Here is a 15,171-nt window from a genome sequence, read left to right on the forward strand (position 1 = left end):
AAAAAGCACATCCCTGTAGCGTCCAAACATCTTAGTTTTCTGATTTAATAGTGGTTGGCTAGCGTCAAAGCTGCCAAAAATCCTGCATGCGTGATCTGGGAGACTACAAGGAAGATAAGAAAAGCATTTATGGACCTGTGGGGGAGGAAATTTTGTTCATAAAAGATCAGTATCGGATCAGGGGGCAAAAAAACTTGATTGGGACATCCCATTTCAGGCATAAGTAACTGCTCTGATAGCCGCAACGGTTTCTGTTTTAAAAGGACTGTCTTGTCATACTTGGCGTGAACTTGACCTCAACTCAACCCCGTCGACTCACAGATGTAATGCATCACAGAGGAGTCGCTGAGTGTCATGTGGCTATAACATCTGTGTGCGGGCAGCGGTACAGGGGGGTGCGTCCTCAGCAGCCCTCGCCACATTTCATCTCTGCCGGCCTAGCTGGGCTAATTTCATGATCCGATGAGCAGACGGTGGCTGACTCACCGTAGTCGCCGAGGTCTTTTTTTAAATTGTTTTTTAAACTGTGCATATGTGTGCTTTGGAGGAGGACGGAGGAGTGGTGGGCGTCCGCCTGGCCTTCCCTCTCCCATCGTGACTGGGGTGGTCGGACTCCTACAATTAGGCAGTGAATCAGAGTGACAGCGCTGCTAGTCACCACTGCTCAGCTTGTTGACCAAAATCTGTCTCCCTCTGTGGAGGAACGACATTCGGGAGCTCTTGGCTTTTAAACGTTGGAGGAGATTCTTTTCTTTTTGTTCGCTGCTTCTCATCGAGCAGACATTGCTGTGGTGTCCGCCTTGTCACTCAAGCAGCGTGGGTGGTGCTGTGGCCTCCAGTGAATTCATGCTCTCTGTCGGTGGCAATTTGTTTTCTTCAGTTGTTCTTACTTTATCAACAAAAGGAAGCAATTATTCACCTTTAGTTGCTGTTTAGATGCAATAAAAGTATTATCTCGCCCCAAGGCATACTAGTTTTGGATGCTTTAAACCAGTTATTATTATTATATACTTATTATTTGCTCTTTTCTTTGTTTACAGGCTTCGATGAGAGGCTCTCCATGATGAGCAGCTAACACTATCGGCCGCACAACCACAGGAAGAGACGTGGCTGCTGCACCATCCACAGTCGACGCATGGCGGTATTAGGGGTAAGAGCCACAATGACTGGTTTATCATTCACCCTTTTTGCATGCTATTGTCCCAGAGGTAAAAGCTTCAGTGATAAATAAATCACGGTCAATTGGGTGGTTTGGGATTTTTTACACGAAAAAATTACAAAAATAAACTTTTAGCTGGCGAGCTGAGAACAGATTTGTACAAAGTAATGTCAATTAATTAAAAATAAATATTTTAGAATAAGCGACTGCATAAATATTCATTTAAAGTGGCCGACCTAATTTAACAAAGTTCCCAGCAAGTTTTGTCACAATTATTGTAGTAAATGTGTCAAAAGTGTCTGTAGTATAAAGACAAGAGTGAAACAGAAAGACAGAAGACACGACAGTTTTAAATTTCTGACTTTATACTCAAACTTAATTCCATTAATTTTGAAACTACTGGCTCTCGTCTGTCTCTCCTCTGTGTGTCTAACGACTTCAAAACAAGCTGTAGCCTCTCAATAATGGATGCTGGCTGTCTCGGCGTCCCATTTTCTGGACTCAACCAGCTATTATCTCAGTGCTCACTGCTGGTTATTTCATATCTGATCGTTTGACTGCATCTGTCCGCTGGTAGTCATCCAGCTTTCACTCCAAAAGAAACCCGCTTTATGTGTTTGTCTGTGCTTGTGCATGAATTTCATTTTAATCTTTTTGATAAAAGTGGACAAACGGTTAGGATCGGTTGGATTAGAGTGGATTTGAGGGGTAGGAAACTCCCATAAAATTAAGTTACGGTCTGGGACAAAGACATCTTTAAAGTAAATCTGACTCAGGGAAGCCCAGCGGACTCTCCTCAGGGTGTTTCTATCAAAGGAAGACTTCTTTTAAAAACAGAGCTCAGACATTCTCTTTGACTTTGTTCTTGTTTTAAAAGTTATCTGTGCAAGTGATGAACAGAAAATCTCAGTGGGAAACTTTAAAGGGCCTATCAGCTAATCCCTCAGCAGAAGTTTGGTTTTGATATACAAGAGCCTTGATAAGCATTTTAGGGTTTCTATTCCCCGATCCCGTGAGTCCAGTGTTGTTGAGTTGTCCGGTCTGCAATCAACTTTTGGCTTAGATTCACACTCACCACTCTCATAGCAGATGGTTGTTAGCTAAAGAAATGATGCAGTTATGTGGTGAACATAGTGGAGCCTAAAGCAAGAAATTTGTTCTCGCTCCTAGGGCTGCAAGAACAAGAACTAAGTTTGTTTATACTTCACGAGAAGCTCAAGCATGTATGAATCCATTGGCTTCCTTCTCCCTCTCTCCTCCCTTCTTTCTGTCCCACCTCCTTCTATTTTCTGTCTCTACCCCGCCAGCCACAAGCACACAGGCCTTAGGCTTAGGAGCTTGGTGAGCTTAAGGTTCTGCTTGAGGTTTCTTCCTGTTAAAAGGGAGTTTTCTTCCTACTTAGGCCTTAGTGCTCGCTCCAGGGGGGTTTTGAGCTTCTGGGTTCGGTAAAGCATCCTGAGAGGAGCTATTTAAATAAATCTGAATTGAATTCCAACTTAAGAGGCTATAATACAATACGTTCTTGCAGCCTTAAGCAGGGATGTCCCGATCAAGTTTGTTTGCCGCTGATTTTTCTGTCTCTACCCTGCCGGCCTCAAGCACGCGGGCCTTAGGCTTAGGAGCTTGGTGAGCTTAAGGTTCTGCTTGAGGTTTCTTCCTGCTAAAATGGATTTTTTTTTCCTACTTAGGTTTTAGTGCTCGCTCCAGGGGTTGTTTTGAGGGCCTTAGGCTAATGATCTAGGTGAGCTTAAGGTTCTGCTTGAGGTTTCGTCCTGCTAAAAGGGAGTTTTTCTTCCTACTTAGGCTTTAGTGCTCGCAGGGGGGTTTTGAGCTTCTGGGTTCGGTAAAGCGTTTTGAGACGAGCTATTTAAATAATCTGAACTGAATTCCAACTTGAGAGGCTATAATACAATATGCTCTTGCAGCCTTAAGCAGGGATGTACCAATCAAGTTTGTTTGCCACTGATACGAGTCCCGATCCAAGTCCCTAGGGTAGGTTAACCCTAACCCTAGATGCGACTGTATTAAGTCCAATAAATAGGACATGGATTCTGTTTAGTGATTTTTTTTTTTGTGTTGAATCAAGTTAGAAGTATGGAATGATGATCTCCTATTACCATCTCTCACCAAACATCAACATTTCCCACTTCACAAATTTCTGTCTGACTGACTTAATTTTCCTCCACACAGCAGTCCACGGTTAGCCTCCATTAAAACTGATCCTCCTACCGTCACACTGTCAACTGTAAATCCAATTACGGATTTTTTTTTTCCCCCAAAAACCAACAAAGAATTGTTTCTGTTTCAACCCTGAGTACTGGGACGGAGGGAAAGGTTGGCCTGTACGTAACCTGAGAGGCAAACCTCAGGGCATAGCTTGCGATTCTGTATGATTACAAATGAATGTGGTGACTGTATGTGCTCATCTGAATTACAGTTGCTGATTTGCTGATCAGATTATGCCGTTTATAGAGATTTATACAAAATTAGCTCAAACTGCTACTAGGAATTATGTCATTTTGTCCAGTCTCATTTTAATTAGTTCCTTGTCTTTTGATGGATGTCCGGAGCCCAGTGACTTGAGTATACAATCACGCACAGTGGTAGAAGGTTAATTAAAGTATGAGCTTTGTTGTGTTTCATTGCTACCAGTCAAAGTAAAGATGAACAGAAACTGCCTTTGAAGACCATTGACAAAACATTCTGGGCCGAGTTTCTCCATGATCACTCCCACGACTTGTTAACAATCCTGCTTGTGGAGGGAAGCCTCATTTAGTCATCCACCTACACAAACTTCTGTATCATCATTCTTCTGGTGCGCGTCCTTTATAGATGAATCACCCGCAGGGCTCTCTGTTGCAGCATGTTTTCTGCTGCAGCCGGTACTTGTCGGACCGGAGACACGGTGTAGTCCAGCTGATCCTAATTCTGTGATTTAAAATTAGTCATGAGCTGCTACTGACGGCAGTAAATGACTCACCTGACTTATCAGTGATGGTGTTTGAAGTGGAAGTTGGATTATAGTGAAGAGTAGTGTTAAAATAGCAGCATCAAACTGCATCAGGTGCTGCAGTAGGGTCTTAAAAAAGTCTCAGTCCTCAGGTCATGGTAGATACGAAAAACAAGGACAATATTTTGGTTTTACTCTTGTACAGTGGGAGAAAGTGATGATCCACCCTCTGTGGTTACAGTCACTTGACAAAACATTAGGTACGCTTGAAAAAACGAATGCATTATACCTATGTAAAGGCTGTTACATACTCTGTGAGAAGCGAGAAACTTGTTCTTGCACCGAGAACAAAATTACGTCATGACACATCAACCGGGCAGAACTTTTGATCCGCGATCCAACGGACACGGCCGTCAAAACAACTGGACGACATCTAAAAGTAATAAGAAAATAGCCTCCTGTCGTCCATCTGCCACAAAGCTTAATGCGTGTGACGTACGCTGCAGTTGGAGGGTCCTATGAGGACTTCTTGTGAAATATAAATTGCTTGGCCAAAACAAACCTTTTTCTTGTTCTCACAGCCCTAGAAACGAAAACAAATTTATCGCTTCTTGTGGAGTATGGAACAAGCTTAGCTGTCCTGTATTTAATCTTAGCTTAATGGCTGCCCTTATGTTCAGTGGTAGTGATAAATTTACCATGCAGGGGGCAGTAATTCATCCTGTAGCGACAAAATGCAACAAAGGAAACGGAAAAAAGCGGAAGCTGAAACAAACGAGCAGAAATGGATAAAGAAACGCGTCTTTTGAACGACAAGTTCGACTTCAGAGTCCTGCCAAATGCTTCTCTACACAAGAACAAAGTTATCGGCATTTACTGTCAAGGTGAACTGGGTTATAAACTGAACAAGAAGCTTAAAACATAAGAAAAACAGCCCTTTCAGATACATTGAAAACAGATATTTTCTCTAAAAAAATTGAGTTTACCCTTTCCATTGACGCACATTAACTTTGGAAATTATGAGATTAATCGTGGTTGAATAGTTTAATCAGACATTTTGACGTATCACCATAGAAAAATAGTTAGTGCAAATGAAAAGTTTCACTTGCTTGAGGTATTTTATTTAAACTTTTTTGAAAAAGAATTAATGCATGTAAATGGAAATTTGTTTTCTGAATTAGTGCTGACGTAGTGAGCCTCTGCTTCTTCCTGTCTAGTGGCTCTTGCATTTCTTTATCTCTGGACGCCATGAAGACATGATAAGTGCTTCCTGACATGAAAGAATGCTCATTACTCAAATTAATAGAAAATGGTCCTGTCAACCATCAAAAGAAAAAGATCAGATCTGAGTTAAATTTGAGAATTAAAGTCTGTAATGTGAAGGGAGACGTATCACAGCCGTGTGTTGTCTCAACGTACACATTACGTCCTTGTGTGTTAACGTGTAACTTAAATAGTGGAAAAACTATGATTCTCATTAGAGGGTCTTTGGGTCTGCAGCAGCATCACGGTTTGTGATTAACTTTTCTCTCCTCCTTCTTTCCTCTTCTTCCCCCAGAACCCCGACATGCTGACGAGGAAGATAAAGCTGTGTCACATCAACGCCCACATCACATGTCGTCTGTGTGAGGGCTACCTGATCGACGCCACCACCGTCACCGAGTGCTTACACACCTGTAGGTCCCTCGCTTTTATTTGTCTCTGTTTCTCTTTGTTTGGACGTCGTCTGTCTCTGAGGAGTTTTCTCAGCTCTTGCCATCAGAGACGAATCCTGGAGGCAGAGCGATTCTTCCGACATCCGTGTAGCTCTGTTTGTCATTTCGTCTTTCATTTAACATCGCCTGAATTCAGGCTGCGGTGTCTTGTTTTATGCACCTCTGCTCTGATCACCCGTTTCCTAATTCCCATTCCTATTTCTGTATAAGATAAACCCAGCAATGTCGACTCTAATGGTTTATATCAGACTCACAGGATCAGGTAATCTCCACATTTATTAGTCCCGTAAGAAGGTGAGACGCTGACACAGAGGTACATCATTATCTGAGTATTTTCAATAAGGTAGGATAATACCGCCTGTCTCTCCCTGCAGTTAGACTCATTATATAGTCTGGTCAGAGCCCTGCTCGTCACACAAAAGACTGAAAACTGGGTCTACGAAGCGTTGTTAGAGAAAATAATTCGCCTTTTCTCTTTAGTATACTTGGACATATCGATATTGCTATTTAGGGTACGTCTTTGTCGGCTATTTATCGACTGTAATAACTTTACTTTCTTCATGTTAATTCGAGTCTATGTTCACGTTGCCGCTAATAAATGTTGAAAATGAGAACAAATATAAATAAACTAATTTTGTAATTTTCAACTTGATAAAAAAGGAAAAAATATAACAATAATAATAAATAAATAAACTCACAAGATGGCACCGCCTGTATCCCTGGGAAACTAGCATCAGTTTGGCCAGTGTAAGAAAATGGAGTCCATATTTATATACAGTCTATGCTCATAATGCACCAAGTCGACCGTCGAGCCGTTCTTCAGTGTCTGGGACTGTTTGCACTAGATAGACATGTTAAATTAGTGTTTGAGCAGATAGACGGCTCTTTACTCTTTACATCTTCATCTCATCTGACCATACAAATACACAAATATTTCCACACAACAACATCTAGAATGAATAAACTGTAGACAAACTGATCAGCATGATTCTGGATAGCCTCCCAGCTAATTAGCTCTTCCTGTTTCCCCTTTTTAAATGATGAATACAGACTAATGCCGCCTGCTGCTGCTGCTGCAAAGAGTTATTTCCTCTCAGGTGAAGAACATATGTACTAGAGAATTTGTGGTGCATTCAAGTGCAACTTTTTGGCCCAGACGCAGATGACGTCACGGTCAGCCTTCGGTGCGCTTCAATACCAGTTTGCCGCGTCCGCACATTTAGTATTTAATCATCCTCAAAAACAAAGAAGTTGTTCAGCTGAGACAAGAAAAAGAGGAAATAGAAGACACAGATGTGACGACAGAAGGAATTCAAACCACAAAACTATGTAATCCATCGTAGAGGCTTTAACATATCTTTAAATGTTTGTATCTTAGCTCTTTAAATTAAAGGAAAGGTCACATCTGAGGTGAAAAATACGCAGGACTGAATATGGGATTTTACAGTGACGACACTCATAGTTAAATTCTCTGTAAGGAGTAAACTATTTGCTCATTATTGCTCTTGTGAAATAACTCTTGAGGACGCGCTTCCTCTTAGATTCCTCAACCTCCTAGCCAGATACTTCCTCTGTATTCGTCTCTCTCTCAGTTTTTTAAAGAAATGAAACCGTTTCAGATGAAGCCCGCTGTGGAGGAAAGAAAAGAAAAGAAAGCAGCAGCGTCAGAGCCTTGAATTAGCACGTTTTGTAATCCCTCACCGAGTTGACGAGGCCTCGGCCTGTTTACCTCCTCTGCAACCTTAAGAGACCTTTAATGCTCACATGAGATCTGGCCGGGTCGTTGCTGGTACATCGAGGCAGTGGTTGTTAACAACAGCACGTTGGGAACTTGGGGTTCGGTGGGAAATAATCTAATCAACCTGGAGTGCAGACCAATCAGTCGCTCCCTGGCTCTTCTGAAGAAGATTTAACTGAAACCTAGAAAAAAAAATAGAAAATCCTAATTCTGGGCATCGAAACAGATTAAGATTAAGATTAAGATTAAGTGTCTATCGGCCAAGTATACTTGTGTATACAAGGAATTTGGTCTCTGCATTTATCCCATCCGTGAATTAGTGAACACAAAGCACACAGTGAGGTGAAGCACACACTAACCCGGAGCAGTGAGCTGCCATGCTACAGCGGCGCTCGGGGAGCAGTGAGGGGTTAGGTGCCTTGCTCAAGGGCACTTCAGACAATCTTAACAAAGAAGGAAATGTCAGGAAATACGAAAAATTAAAGAGACTATGGAAAATTAGTCTAATTCAGTAAACCCAAAAAATAACAAATAAAAATAATTAAATAAAAACAGATAAAATCGTATTTAAAAAAAAAAAAATCAATTAATATACTACAATAAAATAAAATAATAATTATATTAAGGAAATAAAACAAATAAAGAGACAAGGGGAAAATTGTATGATTCAGTAAACCCATAAAATAACTAAATAACTAAATAAATAAATAAAATGGATATAATCATATTTGATTTTTGTTAAATATGTTTAAAAAAAGAAAAACAGAGAAAAACTATTTATATAAAAATATTTATATAAATTGTATAATTCAGTAAACCCATAAACAAATAATTACAATTAAATAAAAAATAAAATAAAATGTTTTTATAGATTTTTTTTATTATTATTTTCAACAACAAAAAAAGAAGAAAAATAATAAAATAAAAAAGTCATCATGGAGGTGTTTCTAATACTCTTTAAATGGGAAAGACAAACCAATTAGAAGCACTTCATTATTACACAGCCTCCTTTTACTCAGCCACACTGTAAATTGTGCACAGAGCTGTTTTATTAAACTGAATTAGATAGCCCTGGTGTACCTAATGAAGTGGCCACTTAGTGTAAAGACTCTGCGCTAATGTGTGCAGCATAAAACGACCTGAACCTGGATCAGACGCCGTTCAGTACCTCGTCTGTCCACCAGAGGACGCTCTCCTACCACAGACCAGAGCCGTCTCCTCAGACGTCTCGGCCCAGGCTCTTTGTGAAGGGGTCTCCACTGTAGCAGAGCGGAGACAGAACACATTCACATCACGTCACCATTGCAGATGCTGCGATAGACGGAGATTTACTGCAACAGAATAATGTCAAGTAGAGACGGATTCAGGGGCAAACCTGGGCCAGTAAATTACACCTCTGGGTTATATTTTAATCACGAGATGAGAATAAGACATCATTAACAGGATCAGTATATTTTACAGAGGTACAGCAGAGGATACGTCTGTGCATCCTCTGATTTATTTATTTTTCTTCTGCAGTAAAGAGACAAATAGTTGATTAACTGATCAGGCAGTAAACATTTATTTTTTCTAATTTTTCAAACCGAATCCCAGTTTCCCCTGCTTCTCGCTGCGTCTTACTTCTTAAGCAATTTAAAGATATTTATTTACGCATTTCTTGCCATTTTAAAGCTAAAATGTTTGATTCATTTATGAAAAACAGATTTAACAGATCGGTTTTTCAGCAGCGACGCTTGTGTTTACAACAAACGAATCAAACCAGAAACAGGAAGTGATCAAAACAATAAAGTTAAAAGGACACACGGAAGCCTCTTCTCGTTTTTTATTTCCATCTCGTCCGATGATTCAAATCCACAAATATTTTCACAACTACGTGAATCATCATCATCATCCAGCGTGAATAAACTGTAGACTGACTGATCAACATGATTCAGGAGAGGTCATCTCTGTACGAAGGTCTTCCCAGCTCTCCTGAGCTTCCTAGCTTTCTGGTGCATATTAAAGACATATTCTTTTCAAAAGCACGTTTATTATTTCTGCCGGTTACTCATCGGCTGCAAGCGTACGCCGATGTATCACCTTGATAATGTAATATCTACTCTGAAATGCATCTAACTACAAGAAAGTGACTGTAGAATTTCACGTCTTTGCAGCTGAGGTGAGACTTGGTGAGGTGAAACACGCTACCGCCAAGCGGACCAATCACAGCTCTTGTGGTCTGCGTCGCCTTGTAAAATAGCAGTTACGTTTCTGGGGAGGTGCACGTCAGGCTACGGCGTTAGAGGCGGTTTCGGCTTCTGGGGGAGGAAGAGATACGAATGCTTGTACGACTCGACTTCTGCGAAATTTCATCTGACGTTTCAGTCGCCGTTGTTGAAAGTGAAGCAGGAAGTAGAAACAAAAATGAGAAACAAAAGCGTAATTATGCTGCAACCAAGCGGCCCAATCACAGCTCTTACGTTTCTGGGGAGGTGCACGTCAGGCTACGACGTTAGGGTCTGCGCTGTCGCCGTAGCTACGGGGTCAAAGCGACGCAGAAGCCTAAACCGCATATGAGTTAACATTTAAATCAACAAAAGAGTCGTGATTGCCGTCTAATAAACACGCTGCCAAAAGAGCAAACCCGAACAAAGAGGCTGAATGGTCTTTACACTCTCTGTGCGTTTGTCCACTGACCACGTTTGTCTCCTCTGTGTGTGTCTCCAGTCTGCAGAAGCTGCCTAGTGAAGTATCTGGAGGAGAACAACACGTGCCCCACGTGTAGGATTGTTATTCATCAGAGCCATCCACTGCAGTATATTGGGTGAGTGAGGGACTGCTGCAGAGCTACACACACACACACACACACACACACACACACACACACACACACACACACACACACACTGACTGCCATCAGTGATACACCACCAGCAGATAATAAACTACCAAAGGACCAGAGGGCCGCCGACCTTTACCCATTTTATTTCTACAAACAGTCTCTGAACCGCTGAGGGAGGTCTGAGTAGAACCCTTAAAAGTAAATACTTTAATATAAATATATCTAATTAATGTGTTTTAAGCTGTTAGTTTTGTCTGTACGTGGCACCGGGAATCACAATTAGCTCAGTGTTGAAGCTGCATGATAACTCCACCCTAACCTCCTGGTGAAATTCAGCTTGTTTTTGTTAGTAAATGATCGATAACAATCAGTCAGAGGCTTTCCTTCTTTCTTCAGACTGTTAAAGAGTTCTGCTTTGCTTTCCTTAAATTGTCGAGACTCTAGATGGAATTAAAAACACATCAGAAGCCAGACCGCCTTCAACGTTTAATTTTTTTTGTGGAGAAAGTTGGTCTGCAGTCTCTCCGTTGGGAACTGGTTAAATCATTTGGACTGGCTTTGTGCAGTGACAGCGTCGTGGTCGTACATGTCATCTGAGCTGTCGGATAAGCATGATTCTCCCTGGCCTTAGCCTACATTACCCAGAATACAGCGGAACTGCAGATGGTTGAGTCAGTCCAGGTGTGACTGGTCTGTGGGTGGTGCACACCTGAAACTTGCACAACTTAGGCTGGCTGTTGCTACATATGCTAAATATCTATCCATTTAGAGATATTTCAGTTTGAAACATTCGGTTATAAAAGAGATTTTTACAAAACTAATCATTTGTTCCAGAGATTTGTGGTATTTCCACAATATTTTCCCTCTAGTTTCACGTGTTTCATACGTCTTTGCTTTTGTGCAGCTCTTCTGTCGTACGTAAATATACCTGGCGGTGTTCTTAGGATTGTGGCTTCATGTTTTGGATCTCTTTAACACTAATCTCCGACTTTTTCTCATATAGAAGCCGTAGACACTTCACATCCTGACAGACTTTGACGTGTGTTTCTCTTTAACGTCTTAAAGCCAGTCATATACATGAGCTCGCTCACAGTTTACACCCCGTCAGAAGCACGATCCAGGAACGTCAGCCCTCATCCTCATGTTTAAATCAGAGGAAACAACCATGCACGAACTTAAGCTTAATATTTATGCGACAGCAGTGATCTGCATGTTGCCACAAATCCCGTTTGGTTTCATGCACTTGTGTAAAAGTCACAGTTAAAATACAGTTTGGGGTTTTCATTTACATGGATAGAAAAATAGAAGATCTATTACACAATAAAACCTGACACGATAAAACATTTTACTAATGCTTGTTTTCAAGGGAAACATTGATTGCATTCATTTCCCTCACAGAATGAGGGATTATACTGTTGGTGTCCCTCTGCACGCTCATGCATTAACGTCTGATTAATGCGTCACACACAACTACGAGCAATTTACTCATTACCGTCTGCACACTCATTGTTTTGCCCGGAAAGGCTCCATTTCAAACACATTAGCGCCTCGCGCAGCTGTTTTCTTTTTTTTTTTTGGCCTCATTGTTTGCAGGAAACTGGAGTTGATGGGAAACATCACCAGTGATGAGCAGACAAACTACTGTCTGCTCATCAGGAAGATTGATTAAAGCTTTGAGAATGAACTCTAAACGACTGACAAATGTGGCTGTCCTTGATCATTAAATATCACAAATTTAAATTGATTCTTTCTTCAAATGGTACTCCTGAGCTCGCGATTACAAAAAAAACTTGATGTTCAAATCAACTGTTGGCGTCTAGAAGCCACCAAGTTTAACAGTTCTAGCTTAATGTGAGAAGTCGTAATGAAAGGACGGGGCTCAGACATATTATTTATTATCTCCATGTCTGAAAACGTCAACAGATTTACAATTACGAAGTCGTGAACACCACTAGGGGGCGCCATTCTCAAAGAGGCAGCATTATTCTGGTTACCTGCATGTAGAGAGCAGATTTTGTCGCTCTAGGAAGAAGATGAGTTGTTGTCTGTTATTAATTTACTTTCTTCCAAAACATAGTTTGCAAAAAACGTTGAAATTATACACATTGGAACTAGAAATGCTGGCTGTAGAGTTTGTCATCTCTTACAGCTTTTCTCAGATTTAATTTTGAGTTCCGTTTATTTCATTTATCTTTCAATTTGTGAAGTCGTGGCTGCTTTACCATTAGTTTTTCATAGTTAAACAATCAAACGCATAAGTTAAAACATTTCTACCTTTCAAATCAATTATTTTTCCTTAGATTTATTCTTTTACTCAGAGTTGAAAATAGCTGAACATCAACAACTACTTTATTTAAAGTTTTATCTTGGTACTGTCTGAGGCTGCAGATTGAAATGATCTCCAGAGTCCATGCATTTTAATTGAAAAATAACAAGGAAGTAAATTGTAAATATTTGATTTCGTGCTGATTTGCGCAGCTCTGCTTGATAATTGTCTTACCAATGACTATATTTTATTGTGCAAATTTACATTCGACATCAATTTAACCAGAATCAAAACATAAAATCTTAAAAAAATACTGTGATGTCAGTATAAATAATATAGAAACTAAAAAGATTGTTAAGGTTATTCAGATTAAACACGTGAATATTCAGGACATTGAATATATTTTAGGCATGTCACTTGGGTGTGATACTTCCCGTTCTGTCCAGCAGGGGCCAGTGTTTCCCTGCTTTTAAGTCACCAGTCCTCGGCAGCTGATTTTGGCCCCCAGATACAGCAGCTCCTCAGCGGACGTCACCGGAGAAAAACATGCCCTCCATAACCATGCAACAAACTCAACATGTCATGTCCGTTAGATGACTGTCAGCGCTGGTTGTAAAAACGCACCGTCACGCTGGTGGCAGACCTGAACCCAAGCTGTGCTGCAGGTCGCCAGCACAGGAAAGTCTATTTAACACTCTGACGGACAGAGCATACGCTGCACGCCAGCATCTCTGAGTGTTAATTGGATTTTTTTGTTGTAGCCCATTTGCCCATTTTTCCAAATATATGTCATCTTGAGATCTTTTTTATTAAGCTTTTGCACAGAGTGGTGGAGTGCCCTGAATTGTTTTTGGTTTTTTGGCTGAGTGTATCTGCAGCTCGTCATCACAGGTTGCATAAGCTGTTACTTCCTCTTGTACAGTTGCATGTAGAGGGTGATTTGGTGCGTTTAAGTACTGGAATAAAAGGTAGTGATGCAAGTATTTCCCCCCTTTCCTGTCTTGTTAATCATCTCAAGATCCTCCCAATTAATCTTGTGGCCCTTTGTTGGGGTCTGGACTCCTAGGTTGGAAAACCACTTCTCTGATGATTACATCTTTGAGTTTAAAATTCAGATGTTAATCTAATTAATGTAATTATTTCCTTGTTCTTTGCAGCCATGACAGAACAATGCAAGACATTGTCTACAAATTGGTGCCGGGACTTCAAGAGGGTAAGTGTCACATGTTGCCTTTCATTAAAAGATCTATTCAAACCTTAAAACTTTAGTTTATACCCATACTGGTGTCCTTTATCACAATGTTTTTTCCTCTTGACTCAAAGCAGATGTGCAGTTATGCTTTGGTATTTGTTTATTCAGGAAAATGAGACAATATGACATATCTGTGAGCTGCAAAAGTACCTCTAGGATTACAAGTTAATTTCAAGGCCATCTGTTCAGGAGCGTTTCCATCAATGTAATGAGACTCAGGTGTCGTTTGGTGCTCTGTTGTGTTTCAAAGAAATCAGGGATTTGTCACAGTCTGATCTTCATAACACATGTTTGTGGAGGAGGAGTTGTTGCTCATTAGGCTGAAAAAGGTCACAAAACCATCTCTAAAGAGTTCGGAATCCACAAATAATCCACCGTCAGACAGGTTGAGAACAAATGGAGGAGATTTAAGACGACTGACCTTAATCCAATATAAATGTTGTAGAAGGACCTGAAGCAAACAGTTCATGTGAGGAAACCCACCAACATCTCAGATCTGAGGCGGTTCTGTACAAAGCAATTGGCTAAAATTCCTCCGAGTGGCTGTAGACGACAGATCAGCAGTTAACGAAAATGTTTAGTTGCCGTTATTGCTGAAAACAAGTGTTCACATACTTTTGCAACTCACAAATATGTGCAAATGATTGATTCTCTTGAGCAGGCAAATATACAAGTATAATGGTTCTGTTTCATTTTGGTCGATAGGGTTCCTCTTTGTCTCTTCTCAGGGCTTGTTTTGAGTCAAGTTAAGCTGCACTGTGTTTTAATACCACTTTCTAGCTGTCAAAGATTGGACTTAGAAAGCTTAATGCAGCATAATCACCCGCTTCACTGAATTTAAAATAATGTGTTGATGGCCTTGACCTTGAGAAGCAAAAAAGAAATTGTGTTATTTATTTATATTTTCTTTCCTCCTTGTGCAGCGGAGATAAAGAAGCAGAGGGAGTTCTATCAGAAGTTGGGGATGGAGGTTCCTGGTGACATTAAAGGAGAACTCTGCAACATGAAGACTCATCTAGATCAGCGCAACGGTACGAATGCACCTCTGTCCCTCACCGACTCTAGAGCAGCACTGAGGAACATGTTTATCAGACCTGCAGGTCGCAGCTCTGATAGAGGCCTTGAACTGAGATGTTTCTGGATGCGTAGCACTATTGTGAACAAACCAATATACAGAGAATGAAGCCCCCCAATCTGTACAATTAGGAGCTCAGCCACGAGTAACAGTGGAAGCCACCAAGCAGCACAGATGAAGACAATTTAGCCAGTC

General features: G+C 40.8%; 1 protein-coding gene across 2 annotated transcripts in view; it reads left to right on the forward strand.

Annotated features, from left to right (window-relative positions):
- Window positions 1-989: 989 nt before the first annotated feature.
- Window positions 990-15,171, forward strand: part of pcgf3 (polycomb group ring finger 3) — a 28,822-nt gene continuing 14,640 nt past the window's right edge. For both annotated transcript variants that reach the window (XM_084549851.1, XM_084549852.1), the window contains exons 1-5: window positions 990-1,150; window positions 5,668-5,785; window positions 10,269-10,365; window positions 13,807-13,862; window positions 14,825-14,932. In XM_084549851.1, the coding sequence (XP_084405977.1) occupies window positions 1,136-1,150; window positions 5,668-5,785; window positions 10,269-10,365; window positions 13,807-13,862; window positions 14,825-14,932 (394 nt within the window). In that variant the 5' untranslated portion in view covers window positions 990-1,135. The remainder of the gene's footprint in view (window positions 1,151-5,667; window positions 5,786-10,268; window positions 10,366-13,806; window positions 13,863-14,824; window positions 14,933-15,171) is intronic.

The sequence above is a fragment of the Chelon labrosus genome, assembly GCF_963514085.1.
Source record: "Chelon labrosus genome assembly, chromosome: 8".
NCBI classification, from domain to species: domain Eukaryota; kingdom Metazoa; phylum Chordata; class Actinopteri; order Mugiliformes; family Mugilidae; genus Chelon; species Chelon labrosus.